General features: G+C 49.3%; 1 protein-coding gene across 1 annotated transcript in view; it reads left to right on the top strand.

Annotated features, from left to right (window-relative positions):
- Window positions 1-19,291, top strand: part of LOC309687901 (thiamine transporter 2-like) — a gene marked incomplete at its 5' end in the record, with an annotated part of 36,138 nt that extends 16,847 nt beyond the window's left edge. The window contains one exon of the mRNA XM_082503204.1: window positions 19,071-19,291. Coding sequence (XP_082359330.1) covers window positions 19,071-19,223 — 153 coding nt within the window. The 3' untranslated portion in view covers window positions 19,224-19,291. The remainder of the gene's footprint in view (window positions 1-19,070) is intronic.
- Window positions 19,292-19,449: the final 158 nt, after the last annotated feature.

Below are 19,449 nucleotides of genomic sequence, written 5' to 3'. Positions count from 1 at the left end.
ATAAAAAGGAGTGAGTATCACTACAAAGGTTAACTCAGTGGTCCTAATGCTACAGTTTGATATCAGCAAACACCGAGCGCATACATTGATGTGACACCACATGGTATCATTGCAAACACTGATAACAGCATAAATCGGGACTTGATGAGAGCTTCTGAGTATCACTAGAAATATTATAAACAGTCGTCTCTGTACCACAGTTTGCTATCAGTAAACACCGACAGCATTCACTGTTAGCATAACACATCCATGTTAGCAGTGTATAAATGGATGGTTTAGCATATTAGCACAGGTATCAATAAAGGACTACCGTATTAAACACTTTTACTAACCTCAGGCAGACGGACAGGCGCTCTGCAGGTGGGATTGAGCGCCTGTAATTGGTGTCTAGGCGGGCGATGCTGGGACCGACGAGGGAAAGCAGTAGAGGTGGGAATCACCATACACCCCACGATACGATATTATCACAATACTTAACTCACGATACGATATTATTGAGATTTATTTATTTATTTATTTATTTTTATATATATATATTTTTGCAATATTCTGGGTATTGCAATACGATATTTTGTGATTTATCACATATTTTTTCTACTGCAGATTTTGTCCATAAAGGTAAACTTTATCAATATTCATTTTATCTAATAATAAAGTCTCACACTCAGTCTTTCTCTCATGTCAGTCAGTTTTATTGCTGACAAAGTGAATGGTTTGTATAACAGTCTAGTAACCAACTTAACTGAACGTAACTATCTGGTACAATTATAGCTTAAAACAAAATATAATTTTACATTAAATAAAAAAGTTTTAAATTTAAATAAAATAAAACATTTCTTAAATTAAAATAAGTAAACTGTCCTGTTTGTTGCTGCCCTAAAAAGTTAAACACATTTGGACAGTGAAGCAATGTCAGCATTCTTGCTCAGAAAAAGGAGCTGATCAACATGCTCTGAAGTCAGAGTGCTCCGTTTTGCTGTGACGATGTCTCCAGCGGTTGAGAAGACTCTTTCAGCCGAGACACTAGTACCTGGGATACAAAGGTATCTTTTTGCCAGTGTGGCCAGGAAAGAATAGACTTCCTCATGGGATTTCCACCAGCTTAGTGGGTCTTCTGTGAGTGCCAGTGACGTGACCTCCTGGTATCTTTTCACCTCCTCCTCAGCTGTGGCAGATAATGATTTTGGTGGGGCTCCAACATCACCATAAGTCTGACCAAGCAAGTCTGTTAACCCACAAGACTTCCTCATCTTGGCTGGTATGAGAGGGGGTCTGAGATTTTGTTCAGTCTCGTCAGGTTTCTCATGATGTTCATGGGCTTCTGGCTCACAGATGGGCTGCTGCCTCTTTTCTTCCTGTAGAAAACCCACACACATACAGAGAGAGGAAGAAAATAAATATTTCATATCTTTTAGTATGCAGTAATATGTTAGCAAATTATAATTAATGTATTTAATTGTTAAATAGAATATTACCAATATGACAAAAATATCACCGATCTACTAATATTGTAAGTAAGTTATTTAAATTATAACACCAGAATGTTTGCTTACCTGAAGGGTTATAGCCTCAGCAACCACTCTGGCACAGGTTTCCTGTCTTTCCTCCAGTGACAGGAACGGCAGGGTTTTAAAGCGTGGGTCGAGAGCTGATGCTGTGTAGAGGGTGTTCCTCTCGACTGTGCTGGCATATCTCTTCTTAAGATCTTGACTGATACTTTGCTTGATGTTTCTGACCAGTGCTGTGTCACCAATGTTGTCTTGGGTGTCGTGCAACAGCTGTGCTAGCAGCCGTGCTACGAGAGACAGAGTAGGATTCTTTTCCTCAGACATCACAGTAGTCGCGACTTGCAATGACTTCAAGGCCCGGACAATTTCTTCAGTGTTCCCAATATCCGTCTCGTTTAGAGTAAAGATATCTGTGCTACTCTTTCTGACTTCGGGAGACAGCAGCGCTGCACAAATCGCAGGTTGTTGTTCAAGGAAACGCTGGAGCATGTCATAAGCACTGTTCCATCTCGTGCAGATGTTGGTCTTGAGCTTGTGAGTCGGGAGCTGTAACATTTTCTGTTTTTGCTCCAGAGCGTGGTTTGCCACTGTGCTTCTATTGAAAAACCCAGTTATGCGCCGCACTCTTCCCAAGACCCTGGCTACTGCAGGCAGGTTTAAGGCTCGTTGTGATGCCAGATTGAGGGTATGGGCGAAACACTTCACATGCAGGTATTCCGCTAGCTGAGTGGCAATTGTCATATTAGAAGCATTGTCGGTGACAACCACCAGATTTTTGTCGGCAATCCCCCATTCCTGTGCTGCATTTTGCAGGAGATTTGCAATGTTCGCTCCGGTGTGACTTTCATGTAATGTTCGAGTTTGGAGAACGTAAGACAGCAGTTGCCAGTCCGCTGTGAGATAATGAGCTGTTATAGTCACATATGAATCCACAGCCCGCGAGGTCCATGCGTCGCAAGTTAATGCAACCCTTTCTGCTGTGCTCAAACTTTCCTCAACTTTACGCTTCACATCTATGTAGAGATTGGGTACGGCTGTGTCCGCGAAAAAACGTCGTGATGGTATCACATACCTGGGTTCCAGCGTCTTGATATGTAAGAAAAGCCCTCGTTTTCCACAATGTTGTAAGGACGCAGGTCTTTGCAGATGAAGTACATGATAGATTGTGTTATTTTCTTAGCTCGCTCTGAATTGGGAGATAGCTTTGCTAAGCTAAGAGTGTCCAGCGTTGGTTGATTTTTCAGTGGAGCTGATTCAGAGCTAGCTTTCCCGTCCGCGGTTAATGCTATTTTTGGATGGTGCCGTGTAAGATGGGCCCTCATGTTCGTAGTATTCCCAGAGTACTTTATTTTCATACGACACACCTTGCAAATCCCGTGTGTCATATCCATCTCATTTGTTCCATCCTTGTTAAAAAATCCAAAGTACGTCCAAACATTTGATTTAAACGCAGATGGCGCTTTCCTGATCTCTTTTTCTTCCTCCATCTTTGTTTGATCTATTTTCCCATGTGCTGACCTAACCTCTGCTGACCTCACTAGAGAAAAAGCTCAACTGCACCATCTGGTGGACTGGAAGTTTTTGGAACAAAATATCGATATCTGCTGTCCCTGTATCGATACATTATTAGCAAACAAAATATCATGATACTACGCAGTATCGATTTTTTCCCCCACCTCTAGAAAGCAGGTCCTCAAACTGGCTGACGGTGATATCTCTGGAATCGGCCGTCATCCAGGCGCAGCTCCTGGAGCAAATGGTGAAACTCACCAAACTGCTCATGCCTCTGGAGGACCTGATGGACCCAGGTATGGCAAGGACGTCTTTTACGCCGCTGCTCTGCTCTCCACAGTACATAGAGAAGGGACACTCTCTCTTGAAGCGCTAGCTCGACAGCTGCCATCTTGCAAGGATACCGGTCTGGCACAACTTCCTCCCACATTCCTCCCACATTTCCGGTTTACGCACGTCAAAATATGATATTTTGACCCGCAATGGATTTTTCTTGGACACGCGTTAAGACGCGAATGTGCACGCGTCAAATTAGGGGCGTTTGGGGCGTTTTGTTCGCGTCCATCGCGTGAACACACCGTTAGTCCATGGGGCCCGGCTGGGCACAGCCCGAAGAGGAGACATGGGCCTATCCTCCCACAGACCCACCACCCGCAGGAGGCGCCATAGGGGTCGGGTGCATTGTGTGCCGGGTGGCGGCCAGGAGCGGAGGCCCTGGCGGACTGATCCCCGGCTGCCAAGACTGGCAAAAGGGACATGGAATGTCACCTCTCTGGTGGGGAAGGAGCCTGAGTTAGTGCGTGAGGTTGAGAGGTACCGGCTAGATATAGTCGGGCTCACCTCTACGCATGGCTTGGGCTCTGGAACCAGTGTCCTGGAGAGGGGCTGGACTCTGTCTCAGTCTGGAGTTGCCCCTGGTGAGAGGTGGCGGGCTTCTAATATCCCCTCGGCTTGCTGCCGGTACGTTGGGGTTTTTCCCGGTGGATGAGAGGGCTTGTTCCCTGCGCCTTAGGGTAGGGGAATGGGTCCTGACTGTCATCTGCGCTTATGCGCCGAATGGCAGTTCAGAGCACCCAGCCTTCTTAGAGTCCCTTCAATGCTCACGTGTGTAACGACAGCGAGACCTGGAGGGGTGTGATTGGGAGGAATGGCCTCCCTGATCTGAACCCGAGCAGTGTTTTGTTATTGGACTTCTGTGCAAATCACAGTTTGGCCATAATGAACACCTTGTTCGAACATAAGAGTGTCCATAAGTGCACGTGGCACCAGGATGCTCTAGGCCGTAGGTCGATGATCGATTTTGTAATCGTATCACCAGACCTGCGACCATATGTTCTGGACAATCGGGTAAAGACAGGGGCTGAGCTGTCAACTTATCATCACCTGGTGGTGAGTTGGACCAGGTGGCGGGGGAGGACGCTGGACAGACTCGGTGCACCTAAACGCGTAGTGAGGGTGTGCTGGGAACGTCTAGCAGAGGCCCCAGTCCGCGTGATCTTCAACGCACACCTCCGGCAGAGCTTCAACAGCATTCCGAGGGAGACTGGGGAAATTGAGTCCGAATGGACCATGTTCAGCGTCTCCATTGCCGAAGCTGCTGCATTGAGCTGCGGCCGCAAGGTGGTTGGTGCCTGCCGTGGTGGTAATCCCCGAACCAAAAGGTGGACACCAGAGGTGAAGGGAGCCACCAGGCTGAAGAAGGAGTCCTATCGGGCTTGGTTAGCCTGTGGGACTCCGGAGGCAGCCGACAGGTATCAACAGGCCAAGCGGAATGCGGCTCGGACAGTGGCTGAAGCAAAAACTCGGGTGTGGGAGGAGTTCGGAGAGGCCATGGAAAAAGACTTTTGGACTGCCTCGAAGAGATTCTGGCAAACCGTCAGATGTCTCAGGAGGGGAAAGCGGTGCTCTACCTGCACTGTGTATAGTGCTGGCGGAGCGCTGCTGACGTCGACTGAGAAAATTGTCAGGCGGTGGAAGGAATACTTCGAGGACCTCCTTAATCCCACTGACACGTCTTCCGAGGAGGAAGCAGAGTCTGGGGATGAGGGGAATGACCCGCCAATTTCCGGGGGCGAGGTCACTGAGGCAGTTAAACAACTCCTTGGTGGCAGAGCCCCTGGTGTTGATGAGGTCCGCCCCGAGTTCCTGAAGGCTCTGGACGTTGTAGGGCTGTTCTGGTTGACACGCCTCTGCAATGTTGCGTGGAGATCAGGGGCAGTACCTGTGGACTGGCAGACCGGGGTGGTGGTCCCCATCTTTAAGAAAGGGGACCGGAGGGTGTGTTCCAACTACAGGGGGATCACACTCCTCAGCCTCCCTGGGAAAGTCTATGCCAGGGTGCTGGAAAGGAGAGCTGGAGGAGGTGGCTGGGGAGAGGGAGGTCTGGGCCTCTTTGCTTAGGCTGCTGCCCCCGCGACCCGGCCCCAGACAAAGCGGATGAAGATGGATGGATGGATGGATGACTGTTTTGTCAGTTCAATACAGAGGAAAGGATGACAATATTAGTTTAGAGTCAGCTTACTGGTTCATTGCCACACAAATCTATTGCAGTCTTAGAGTATGTGCTGAATCTCTCATAATTATAAGGACTTTGTCACCGCAGGTTTCAGATCGCCTCTAACCTCTCCATGGAGTGCTATGCTCTGACTTTTGGGATCAACACTTTTGTAGCCCTCTCACTGCAGACCATCATTACAGAAGAGGTGGGTCGAGTATCCAAAAATTGTACTCAAGTAAGAGTAGCATTACTTTAAAATATTATTACTCAAGTAAAAGTGAAAAGTCCATTCATCCATCCATCATCTTCATCCGCTTTATCCGAGGCCGGGTCGCGGGGGCAGCAGCCTAAGCAAAGAGGCCCAGACCTCCCTCTCCCCAGCCACCTCCTCCAGCTTATCCGGGGGAACACCAAGGCGTTCCCAGGCCAGCCGAGAGATATAATCTCTCCAGCGTATCCTGGGTCTGCCCCAGGGCCTCCTCCCGGTGGGACATGCCTGGAACACCTCACCCAGGAGGCGCCCAGGGGGAATCCTTGTCAGATGCCCGAACCACCTCAGCTGGCTCCTTTCGATGTGGAGCAGCAGCTGCTCTACTCTGAGCCCCTCCCGGATGGCCGAACCTCTCACCCTATCTCTAAGGGAGAGGCCAGCCGCCCTTCGGAGGAAGCTCATTTCTGCCGCTTGTATCCGCGATCTCGTTCTTTCGGTCACTACCCACAGCTCGTGGCCATAGGTGAGGGTAGGGACGTAGATCGACCGGTAAATTGAGAGCTTCGCTTTTACACTCAGCTCCCTCTTCACCACGACGGACCGGTGCAGCGTGCGCATTACTGCAGCCACAGCCCCAATCCGTCTGTCGATCTCCGGCTCCCTTCTCCCATCACTCGCGAACAAGACCCCGAGATACTTGAACTCGTCCACTTGGGGCAGGAACTCATCCCCGGCCCGGAGTGGGCACTCCACCCTTTTCCGGCTGAGAACCGTGGCCTCAGATTTAGAGGTGCTGATCCTCATTCCCGCTGCTTCACACTCGGCTGCGAACCGTTCCAGTGCAAGCTGGAGGCCCTCACCCGATGAAGCCAACAGAACCACATCATCTGCAAAAAGCAGAGATGAGATTCTGAGGCCACCAAAGCGAAAGCCCTCCGCCACTTGGCTGCGCCTAGAAATCCTGTCCATAAAAATTATGAACATAACCGGAGACAAAGGGCAGCCCTGTCGGAGCCGATCACCCACCGGGAACGAGTCCGACTTATTGCCGGCAATGCGAACCAAGCTCTTGCAGCGGTTGTATAGGGATCGAATGGCCCGTAGCAATGGGCCAGACACCCCATACTCCCTCAACACCTCCCACAGGACACCCCGAGGGACACGGTCGAATGCCTTCTCCAAGTCCACAAAACACATGTAGACTGGTTGGGCAAACTCCCATGCACCCTCAAGTATCCTGGAGAGGATAAAGAGCTGGTCCAGTGTTCCGCGACCAGGACGAAAACCGCATTGTTCCTCCTGTATCCGAGGTTCGACTAGCGGACGAACTCTCCTTTCCAGCACCCTGGCATAGACTTTCCCAGGGAGGCTGAGGAGTGTGATCCCCCTGTAGTTGGAACACACCCTCCGGTCCCCCTTCTTAAAGATGGGGACCCCCATCTTGAAAAGTAGTCGTCAAAAAAGTTACTCAAGTAAGAGTAAAAAGGTGTTTGGCGAAAAGACTACTCAAGAAGCGAGTAACTGTTTAAAATGTCCGATTTATTTTATAAATAAATGCTATTAGAAAAACAAAAATAAATAAACATACAAATTTTAGTATGTTCAAAAGGAATATATGTAAAAACATCAACAAAATAAGGCACAACAATTCTAATTTCCAGATTTCAGTTTTTCACAACATAAAGCTTTTTTCACCAATATCTACAGTAAATAATATAAATATATAAACAGTGCAAACAATTTCCAGTGACAAGATATGCTGTAAACTTTATATTCATTTTTGCTCCAAATGGCACAGCAGCCTCAGAGAAAACATTAGAACGAGGCATCTTCATGTTCATACAAGGCAGCTCAGTTTTCCATAAATTGTATAAGTGTGCATTTATTTCTGCATATTTAGCAAAAATGTGCCATTTCTTCAGTCAGTGAGGTGATAGTTAAGCTTCAGCAGCAGTTTGCTCTCGAGGTTCTTTCTGTGAAGCTTTAACTGTTTAGCAGTGAATAGGAGTCCTGCATGACTAAGAAGTCCTTCACAAGCTCCAGATGCATGAAGAGCTGTATTGACTTTGATCGACAGCTTCTTGATGTGAGGAAAGCCATGCAATAGATCCACACCTCCAGTGAATGGACATGATAGGTACCTCTCCAGCTCCCCTGCTTCTGGCTTTCCTGACCCCATGGATCCATCATCTTCGTCGAATAGGCCGCTGTTTGTGCTGGCCTCATGCAGCTCTGGGTCTAGGTGATGTCTGATGAAGTGGAGACCTGTGGAAAGATGTATGGTTTTCAAAAGAATTAGGTCTGGTCATTATAGTGCTGTATACACTGCCAAGCTGCGGATGTTTGTTTGGAGCTAGCCTCCAAAAGCTGGGCATACACTGTGCGATTTTTGGCCCATTTTGAGCCAATCTTTCAGTCGCGCAACCGTTTAGGGGATCGGCCCGAGTTTTGCCTTAATTGTGTGTCGTGCATCGTGTAGTATACATGGGGTAACGAAAAGCAGTTAAAACCTCACGACCAGCTCCCAATCATCAATCGTATGGTCACAAGATAATCAAACCTGTTTGAAATCCTGTCGCCCCTCAACGCAGCCTCTCACACTGCGCATACACAAACACAGAAATGAAAGTGAAAAGGTGGAGCAGCACGGCAGTGCAGCGTGTGATCTGGACACAAGAGATGGAGGCACAACTTGTAGAACTTTGGCAAGCTCATCTGAGCACGTAAGCGTAGAGCTGCCACCCAGGCAAAAGAAAAATAGAGCTATATCACGTTATAACGTTAAAGGTTTCTGCAATATACCTTTCACATTTGAACAATATAATATCACGTTCGTACAATATAATATTTATATTGTATGAACGTGATAATTATGTATATTGTAGTAACGTGATATTATATTGTTCAAACGTGAAAGGTATATTGTACTAACATGATAGTCTATTGTACAAACACGAAAAGTATATTGTTAGAACAATATACTTTTCATGTTATAACGTGATATAGCTCTATTTTTCTTTTGCCTGGGTGGCAGCTCTACGCTTACGTATCCGAGGCTTTTCAATGTGGCCTCACAAAATTATCACGACTACAACAACTATGAAAAGAGTTGGATGGACATTGCTGCTCAATCACAGCTGCCTGGTCAATGTTTTTCATTAGTAATTTAGCAAAGTTGATGGTGGTGGGGTGTGTGTGTGTCTGTGTGAGTGAGTGAAAGACACAAAGAGGGAGAGCGAGAGACAGATTTTGTATGATAAGCTTCATGTTATGGACGCACAGTTTGAGCACTCAGGTCACATCAGAGCATCAGGCCGTATAGTGTGAGACCCTGCATCGTGACCTATGAACTTCTAACCCCTGCGATTTAATTGTACAGTTTGAGCTGGAGCGGAATAACGTGACTGAAAAAAATTGCACAGTGTTTGCCCAGCTTAACGCAGACTGTTTAAACTAAACAAGCTGCTTGTTAATTTTGGTTGAACCAACGACTGTATAGGCGTTGGCTGAATAGCAGTGGTGTTCACCTTGGGGTGTCGGTCAGAACACACAGGACGCACAGATAAAGGTTATACCGTCTTTACTGTGATTCCTCATCTTAACAGCACAGTAGAGCAACACAGTAATGCAACCGCAGGCTTACAGAGTGGTGAGGGGTGTGGGTGTGGTCTGTGAACAAAACATATTCAGAATACTGAATGTAATAAATATCTAAGTCATGAATTATGATTCATTAGCTTTCTTCAAATCTAACCAGAACTACAAATGGGAATTCCTATATGAACATCTACATGCACAAGTTTCATACACTACTCCCAAACCCTTACAGTACATGACACTGACTGCCAATACACCCAACAACAATATATCACAAAACACCAAATGGGTTTAGCTTACAGCTAGCAAGTATGTAGCATAACAAGTACCATTAGTAGCATGAACTAGCCACATAGCGAACAGGTCAATACACATTGCACTCCTACATCCACTAAATGTCCAAATGGCATAAAAGACTAAAACTGTCCTTTCCAGGCAGGGCTCCACGTCTACTCACAGTTCTTTAGCGACGCACACGACTCACACCGTGTGTAGACATCCCCTGCTGAGTCAGTCTGCCAGGTGGCTTTTGCCCTGTGTTAGCTCAAATAAACTCTGATCACTGGAACATGTGCTCAATATTGCAGCTGTGCTCTCTCGCCACAAGGGGGCTCCCCCACACAGCTGACAGCCTTTCCAACATAGCCGCCCCCCAATTTGCGGTGCAAATTGACTCCATGGAAAGGCTGTCTATACAGACGAGGGATCCCCCACCTGGTCATCCTCATCCTTGATCGCCGGAAGCACAATCAGACATACTATAGGCCGGGTGTATGTTCTGTCACGTATCTTCACCTCTGCCGTTCGGGTGTGGCCATCAGAGCCAGTAAGAATCCTCGTAACTCTCCCAATCTGCCATGATGCTCTGGGTAGCTGTGGATCCACCAGCAGAACAACCGCTCCCTCTTTTATGTCCTCCATGGGTCTCTGCCACTTCATCCGAGTTGGGAGATTAGGCAAATAGTGTCTGATGATCGGTTGTTGTGTCCTTGGGCAAGACACTTCACCTACCGCCTACTGGTGATGGCCAGAGGGGCCGATGGCGTGATATGGCAGCCTCGCCTCTGTCAGTCTGCCCCCGGGCAGCTGTGGCTACAACTGTAGCTTGCCTTCACCAGTGTATGAATGTGAGAGTGAATGAATAGTGGTATTGTAAAGCGCTTTGAGGGTAGGGCTGCACGATTTTGCATAAAATGAGAATCACGATTTTTTGGCTTAGAATTGAGATCACGATTCTCTCACGATTTTCTTTTCCAGTATAAATATTTATTGCACTTATTAACTGCACATCAACTTCGTAACAGTTGAAACTGAACATAAAAACAATAAATAAACATAAAAACAACAAATGTCTCACGTTTTGTTGTTGCCGCAAAATGTTGTACTGCTTGAAATTCTGCCTCCACCGTTGCTCGACACTGCGTGTATAGAGCAGGTAGTGCAACAATAGAAAAATAGTTGCGGGACGGCACTGTGTAGCGTTTGTCTAGGGTGTTGATCATTTTCCTAAATCCCTCGTTTTGCACAGTGTTGATGGGAGTCATATCTTTGGTCAGGTGATAAGTAATAGCCTCTAATTTCTTTGTGCCTGCGGGAGTTCGACGTGTATAGGGAAGCGCTGTATAAGGTTCCCGTTATTGATGTTTGGGTGGTTGACCGGGACGGATTTTCTCCTGTCACTTTCTCGTCATCCCTGACGTGCTCTCCGTTGTTTTTTCCCTGCTAATTTTAGCATCACACGGCACAGCTTCTGTATCACGTAGTATAAGGCTCCGCCCTTGTCATTTGTTGAGCAGGAAGAGTGAGCGCTTGTTTTCATGCAGAGTACGTCCCGGATCAAAATGCGGTACAGTCGTCGTCGTCTTTTTTTTTTTTTTTATCGTTGTCATTTGGAAATGAGATCGCTCATAAGTATGAATCGAGATCGCGATTTTCTAACGATTAATCATGCAGCCCTATTTGAGGGGTCCCAAAAAGCGCTATATAAAATGCAATCCATTATCATTATTATTATTAATCTGTCCACCAGGATTTGCGAATGTCTCCATCTTCGCCTCCCTAGCGCTTCTTCTTCGGGATACACTACCTGAGGTAGGGAGCTGTCAGGCCGCCCCATGAGCAAGTAGTTAGGGATCACTGGATCGATGTCAGCCACATCCGCAGAAACATAACCTAGGGGTTTGGCATTCAGGATACCCTAGATTTCTGTAAGAACGGTCCTGAGTACTTCCTCACTCATGGTCTGAGAGCCAACAGGTGTATAAGGCGTTTTTGATAGAGCGGATTTCTCTTTCCCAAGTGCTTCCAAAGTGGGGTGCTGCAGGTGGGTTGAAGCGGAAACATACCTGCTGCATAGCCAGTTTCTGCTGGAGGTCTGGACACATGCTGGAGAATGCCTGCTGGAACTCCTTTTCCCCTCCTTTGAAGTTTGTCCCCTGATCCGAGTAAACTTCTGCCGGTTTCCCTCTTCTCACGATGAACCTTCGGAAGGCCATCAAAAAGGAATCCGTGTCGACAGATGTCAGGAGGTCTATATTGTTACATCCCCTGGCTAGTCTAGGGGGTTGAAGGGACGAACATAAAGGTGGATAGAGAAGGAGGAGCCAAGATGGTAATTTTAGAAGGTTTATTTAATACTGGTGATGGGATCAGACTGAGGTATAACGTCAGGGAGAGCCAAGGCCAACATAACAAACAAAACATCCCTGATGTTGAAATAAAAGAAACTTACCTAACTCCAAAGAAACAAAATATACAACCTATAACCATAACCGACCTAACAACACATAAACAGGAGAAAACAGGGTGTCAAAACAAAAGGCAGCTCTCCCCTACAAGCAGTCTGAACATGAAACAACAATGCTCACACAAAATACAAAGGCATGCAAGCCTGCACAAGTATGGCAACCAACATGGCCAGAGGGCCCAGAAGCACAGCTCCACAGGCCTTAAATAGTGCTCTGCTGTTTACCAATTAGCCGGACTCTGCGCAACATCCAATCAGGACAGAGGAGGTGGAGCCTGGACAAAACAAAGGGTTAATAGGGAGAAGAGACATCCTCCTGGGGGATGTAACAATATGAACGGCCCGAGTAGTGAGGCACTTAAACAAAATGCCCCATTGCTTCTCCCTGTGTCTGCCTATTGTCAATGGAAAATTATACTTAGTAGTCAGTATAATCTTTTAATGATATAAGTTTGCATATGGTAGAATACTGCATGTTGACCGTTTGATGTCTTAGGCCATAGGTGTCAAACTCTGGCCCGCGGGCCAAATTTGGCCCGCAGCCTAATTACATTTGGCCCGCGAAGCCATACCAAATTACTATTAGAGCTTGCCCACTGGTATTATACAGCTAATATATATATTGTTTAGTATTAAGCTTTGCTTGTTCCATATTCAGTTTTCCAGCAAAACTTATTTGAGTCCATAAGAAAAGATTCATTCTTATATCTGGAGGAAGATTTTTTTTTTTTTCAATAAATATTAATGTTAGCCCGCGACTTTGTTCCAGTTTTGAATTTTGGCCCACTGTGTATTTGAGTTTGACACCCCTGTCTTAGGCTGTTGTTCACTACAAGACTTTGTGTGCATTCCAGAGTGCTCTGGCATTCACACCCACATCCTGGGAGCATAGGAAAGGTCGTACCTTCTCTTATTGTTTTGCGGTAGGATAAAAATCACTGGAACATGTGCTCAATAGTGCAGCTGTGCTCTCTCGCCACAAGGGGGCTCCCCCACACAGCTGACAGCCTTTCCAACACTGCTGTTTCACATAATAAACCCTGTCAGCCGCAGTATTGCCTTCTGTTTTAACAGTTAAAGCAGTAAAGACGAGCTGTTTGCATGTTCGTGGAACTCTTGCGTCATTAACAAGGCTAGCTGTTAGCTTATAGGCTAACCAGCGAGCAGTTAACAGGACAGCTGAAGCTGCACAAAACACCCACAAACTTGTCTCACTACAACGTAGCGCCGAAAATATGACTCGCATGACTCGACACAGCTGCTGTAACATAAGACTGACATCCAGCTAACCACAGCTAAAAAGCTATTTAGAGAAAACTTACCGTTTCCTCAGGTTACACGAGTTGAGTTGTTTCACGCTGAAAAGTTGGTTTGTTTTGGCTCTCACTGAAGACACCGACAATGAAGACATAGCTGTTCTTTTGTACTCCTTTTAAGCAAAACATTCTTTGTATGTGAGGAAAATGCTGTTCATCCTCTTCAGCTCTTCTTTCCGTGTGTCTGCTACTTTGAAACGCTTGGGCCGCTCTGCCCGCCACAGTTTCAAACTGGGAAACTCCACTGGCGGCATTTTATTGTAACGTTCACAAGAACCAGACGGTTGGGGTCTCAGTTTGTCCGTTTATTCGGCACATAAGCCAGCGGGTTGTTAACTCAGGGGGAAGCGCTCTCGAACTACACCTCTCTTCAGCCTGGCACACACACAGAACAACCAGGTCCCCCCACCCCTTCCTGTACACCACCCTCACTACTTCCTGCAGCCCAACCAAACATGAATCTTAAAGGAACAACAACAGTGTGCAGAGAAAACCAACATGTCACTGTCCAGTAACACTTAACCATCGTTACACTGCCCCCCCCAGCAATAAGTTCCTCGTCCCCGAGGGAACGACACAGTCTCTGAGGCGGGGCGGTAGCCTACGTTCCCTCCTTGACCTCCTGAGCCCCTGAGGAGGACGCGGAGCTTCGGGGCTTTGGGGTGAAGAGTCCGAGGGGGGGGAACGCAGCCCCGGTCGGGGGCCCCTCTGAGCAGGGTCATGGACGCTCTGTACACGTCCCTCTGGAAAGGAGGGGAGGGACTGTCCTCTGTAGGGGGCCATCCGGTCTCTGTGCAGCGCTACTATCCTCCCCCTAGGAGGCAACTGCACCCTGTAAACAACCTCCCCCACTCGCTCTAGGACGCTGCAAGGCCCCACCCAGCTGCTATCCAGTTTAGGACACCGTCCCTTCTTCCTCTTTGGGCTGTAGACCCACACCAGCTCCCCAGCACGGAAGTGCCTCCCTTTAGTGGTGATGTCGTAATTCCTCTTTTGGCGCAGGCCTGCCTTCGCCAGCTGCTCTCGGGCGTAGGAATGTGCAGAATCCAGCCGGTCCTGCAGCTTCCTTGCGTAGTCCCGGCCCGGTGGTGCCTCTGGCGCGTCCGGGGGTTTCCCAAAAGCCAACTCTGCAGGAGTTCTCAGCTCTCTCCCTAACATGAGCAGGGCAGGCGTACATTGGGTGGAGTCCTGCACTGCCGACCTGTAGGCCATGAGGGTAAGGGGAAGATGGTAATCCCAGTCCCGTTGGTGTTCTGAGGTAAGGATGGCTAGCTGCTGGGCCAGCGTCCTGTTAAACCTTTCCACCAGCCCATCGCTTTGGGGGTGAAGTGGGGTGGTGCGGGTTTTCTTAGTCCCAAGGCGTTCACACATGGCAGCAAATACCTTGGACTCAAAGTTACGCCCCTGGTCACTGTGGAGGGTCTCTGCTGTTCCAAAGCGGCTGAACATCCCCTCCACTAATACATCAGCGACCGTCTCAGCCTCCTGATCTGGGATGGCGTATGCTTGGCACCACAACCTGCCACCTCTCCTCCCCCGTGGCAGGATCCTTCCAGGCACGCTCCAACACCCCCTCCTTCAGCCTGAGAGCTGCAAACTTGGCCCACAGCCCCCTGGTACAGATGGAAAACCCAGTGACCTCATCCCAAAGGGGTTGCTCCCCCTTCTCCAGCCACTGCAGGACCGGCAGCAGGTCTGTGTCTTGTTCCTGCCGTGCCCTCCACTCCGCTGCATCCACCACCAGAAGAACCCTGCAGGCGAGCTGTGCTGCTCCGTCTATTGTCGTGAGTTCCCGCTCTATTTCCTCTCGCTTCTCACAGTAACGGCAGCCAGCTGCAGCACATGGGCGGCGAGAGAGGGCGTCTGCGTTAGAATGGTGCGTCCCTGCTCTGTGCTCCACGGTGAAATTGAAGGCTTGGAGCTCCTCCAGCCAGCGAGCCACCTGTCCCTCTGGCTCCCTGAAAGACATCAGCCACTGAAGGGCAGCATGATCAGTTCTGACAACAAATGCTGTGCCGCACAGGTAGTATTTAAAGTGTCTCACCCCCGCCACCACAGCCAACAGCTCTCGTCGTGTGACACAGTAGCGCCGCTCGCTCCTGTTCAGGACCCGGCTGAAGTACGCCACCACCTTCTCCCCTTCCGGTCCAACCTGCGACAACACCGCTCCCAGCCCCACATTACTTGCGTCAGTGTCCAGGACAAAAGGCAGGGCGGGGTCAGGGGGGGCAAGGACTGGGGACTCTGTCAGCGATCTGCGGAGGGTGTCGAACGCCTGCTGACAGTCCTGGGTCCAGATGAAGTCACGGTCCTTCTGCAGCAGGTGGAAGAGTGGTGCGGCTATGGAGGAAAAGCCCTTCACAAACCTCCTGTAATAAGACGCCAGTCCTAGGAAGCTTTTGAGCTGTTTCTGGTCTGCTGGTGTGGGCCACTCGGTAATGGTGTGAATTTTTTCCTCCAAAGTGCTGATGCCCTCACGACCCAGCTTGTGGCCCAGAAACTCCACCTCCCTCCTCATGAAGTGGCACTTGTCGGGATGCAGCTTCAGGCCTGCAGCCGCCACCCTCTCCAACACTTGTCTCAGGGCATCCAGGGCAGCATCAAAGGAGCTCCCGTGCACTAGAAGATCATCCAGGTAAACCAGACACCGTTGCCGTGGGACGCCAGCCAGCACACTGTCCATGAGCCTCTCGAAGGTCGCAGGAGCGTTGCAAAGGCCAAAACTCAGGACTTTGAACTGCCATAGTCCCCTGTTAGTGCAGAAGGCTGTCTTCGGTCTGGATTCCGGGGACAGTGGCACCTGCCAGTAGCCACTCCGCAGGTCCAGGGTGGAAAACCAGGAGGACCCGGCTACTAAGTCGAGGGACTCATCAATCCTGGGAAGGGGGTAAGAGTCTTTCTTCGTCACTTTGTTGAGTGGTCTGTAGTCCACACAGAAACGCATCCTAGGACTTTTTTTCTTAGGCACCATCACCACCGCGGAGGCCCACGGGCTATCAGATGGTTCTATGATGCCCGCCTTCATCATTTCACACAGCTCCCTGTCTGCAGCCTCCTGATGAGCCAGGGGCAGGCGGCGGGGGCGCACTTTAATAGGCTGGGCATCCCCGGTCTCAATGACGTGCTCTACCAAGTGTGTCAAGCCAACATCACTTTCTTTCAGGGCAAAAATGTCACTAAACTCTTTTAGTACCTGCCATAGACTCTCTTGCTGCTGTGGAGTCAGCCCCTCACAGTTCTTTGACCAGATACTCCTCACTGCTGAGAGCCTCTCCTCCTCCTCCTCCTCCTCCTCCTCCGCTCGCTGTTCTGCTGGCGGGTCTGCAGGGGTCTCTGCGGTGGAGGTGGACGCCGCGGCAGATGCTGTGCAGACCGGGGGAGGAATAAGCGGCACCTTCTTCCCATCAGGGAGTACGAGGAGGCCTTTGCCTAAGTCCAGTACACCACCAATGGCTCGTAAAAAATCCAGCCCAAGGATGCAGGCGTCCTGCACGTCAGCCACCCAGGCAGCATAAGACACACCGAGGTCCCCCACCTTGAACTGGAACACTCCCTTCCCTCTCATTGGGGCCAGATCACCGGTCACAGTCTTAAGTTGCACGTTAGTCGGTTGTACAGCAGCTCCGGTTGGGACAATATCGGGTCGGACCAGCGTTGCATTGGATCCCGTGTCCAGCAGGGCCGTACAGGACACCCCCGCAATCGTCACTGGAACATGGCAAAAGCCGCCAACCTGGGTCCAGCCCACAGTGATGGCCGCACCGGGTGGAGGTGGCGGTGGTGTGGGGATGTCGTTCTCCCAGGCCCGTGTACTCCCGCCTACACGGGCCCGTGGGCGTTTCCCTGAACCGCTGCAAGCTTGGGGCACTGCCTGATGAGGTGTCCGACTTGTCCACATCCCCAGCAGCTCTGAGGTCGGCGGTGTGGGCCAGCCCGAGGGGAAGGCGACTGCAGCGAAGCTGTCTGCACCAAACTGCACAGGCCCGCTGGCGTCTCCATCTGTTCCACAGGTGCTGACACAGCCCTCACCACGTGTGCGTCGTCAGCGCCCCCAGAGGATCCTGCAAGCATCTCCCTCTCCAACGCTAGCTCCAGGGCTGCACTGAGTGTGGCCGGCCGAGCAAGCTGAGTTTGCATGCGGAGCTCTTTAGGGCTCAGGGCCTGCAGGAACTGGTCCCGAGCTAACTCCGCCTGCACTGATGGTGGCATGCTGTCATACGCCCTCCGGCAAAGGCACTCGACTTCATGGGCCAAAATGCGGAGGGGCTCACCTGGCAATCTGCGTCTGTTGTGGAACTCCGACCTCAGCAGCACTGGTTGGTTATACTGCCCAAAGCGCCTCTGAAGTGCTCCGACCAGAGCATTATAATCTCCCCTCTGCTCCTCGGTCAGCAGCAGCAGGCATGCAGCTGCATCCTCACACAGGCACAAAGCCAATTGGAGAGCTTTATGTTCCTCAGACCAGCCAGCTGCAACAGCTAACAGCTCGAACTGTGCGATAAACACTTCCCATGGCGTCTTGCCGCTGAACTTAGGCGTTTTTATATTCGCTGCAGCTTGCTGGGCGCCGCCATGTTTGTTTACATCACGTGACGGCGCGCCAAGCGAGGTCGACTCCTTCCCGCCGGAATCGCGGCCGCTGTGCGAACAGTTCCCGAGCCTAGTCAAACCTGGAGAAAATCCAGCCTCGGCAGACAGCCGCAGCGCCGTTTCCCTCACTCCATGGGCGGGCGAGCGCGGACGAACCTCCCTCTCCTCCGTCTCCTTCTTAATCCTGCCCGGCAACATCCTCGTCTCGTAACGGCAAGCGTCGCCGGCAACAGGGTCTCGGGCGTTCTGGGGTTCTTTTTTCTTTCTTCACTTCTGACACCAATGTAACGTTCACAAGAACCAGACGGTTGGGGTCTCAGTTTGTCCGTTTATTCGGCACATAAGCCAGCGGGTTGTTAACTCAGGGGGAAGCGCTCTCGAACTACACCTCTCTTCAGCCTGGCACACACACAGAACAACCAGGTCCCCCCACCCCTTCCTGTACACCACCCTCACTACTTCCTGCAGCCCAACCAAACATGAATCTTAAAGGAACAACAACAGTGTGCAGAGAAAACCAACATGTCACTGTCCAGTAACACTTAACCATCGTTACATTATCTAATGTGTTAAACTAATTATTTTTTTAAAAAGTAACGAGTCGAATTTTGCAAATGTAGCGGAGTAAAAGTACAGTTTCTTCTTCACAAATGTACTCAACTAAAAGTAAAAAGTATCTCACAAAAAAGGTACTTTAAAAGTACATTTTCTTTCAAAAACTTACTCAAGTAAATGTAACGGAGTAAATGTAACTCGTTACTACCCACCTCTGCATTACAGTCACAGTTGTTGATGAAGCTGTACTGGGGCTGGACATCGTGACGCAGGTACGTGTACAGGCTGTAATTATACTACTGCGTATTTGAATGGCAACACACGGGGATTTAACAACAACTCAAAGTCAAGAACCCGATGGCCCCTTCAGCGTTCTGCTGCTTAACTGAAGCACTGAAATGTGAGGACAGAGTGACACCTGGTGGTTATCATTAGCTGTTGCACGCAGGTCTATTTGATGCAGGTGGTTCACTGCCATAGCATAGATAAAATAATTCTAATAATGCTTAGGATTATGTGTCGTCTCTCTGCTCTGCAGTTTATCATCTACGGCAGCTACTATGCTGTCATATCGCTGCTCTTTTTGATCCGAGGAACCTACACCGCCTGTGTGAACAAACCCTGTCTCCGGCACACGGAAGCCAAGGAACCTGAGTGTGTGGAGGAGGTGATTGCTGCAGAGCGTCTCTGACCTGTGTCAGTGCCCAACAGGTTTTTGGAAGATTGGAACTAATTTACCTTAAACAGCTGCAAATTAACTAACGAGAGCTTGTAAATATGCTTTTCTTAAACACTACAAACTGTAACATTAAACGTTTATACACTGAAAAGCAAACATTTATGTGTTGTGTATTTTTGCTATCTGCAACCCAGACAGGAAGACAAACAACACAATAAAACAGTTACTTCTGATTGGT

Source organism: Aulonocara stuartgranti (genome assembly GCF_965226115.1).
Source record: "Aulonocara stuartgranti genome assembly, chromosome: 14".
NCBI lineage: Eukaryota > Metazoa > Chordata > Actinopteri > Cichliformes > Cichlidae > Aulonocara > Aulonocara stuartgranti.
The sequence above is the reverse complement of the archived record's forward strand: the minus strand, read 5'-3'. Positions and strand labels throughout refer to the sequence as shown.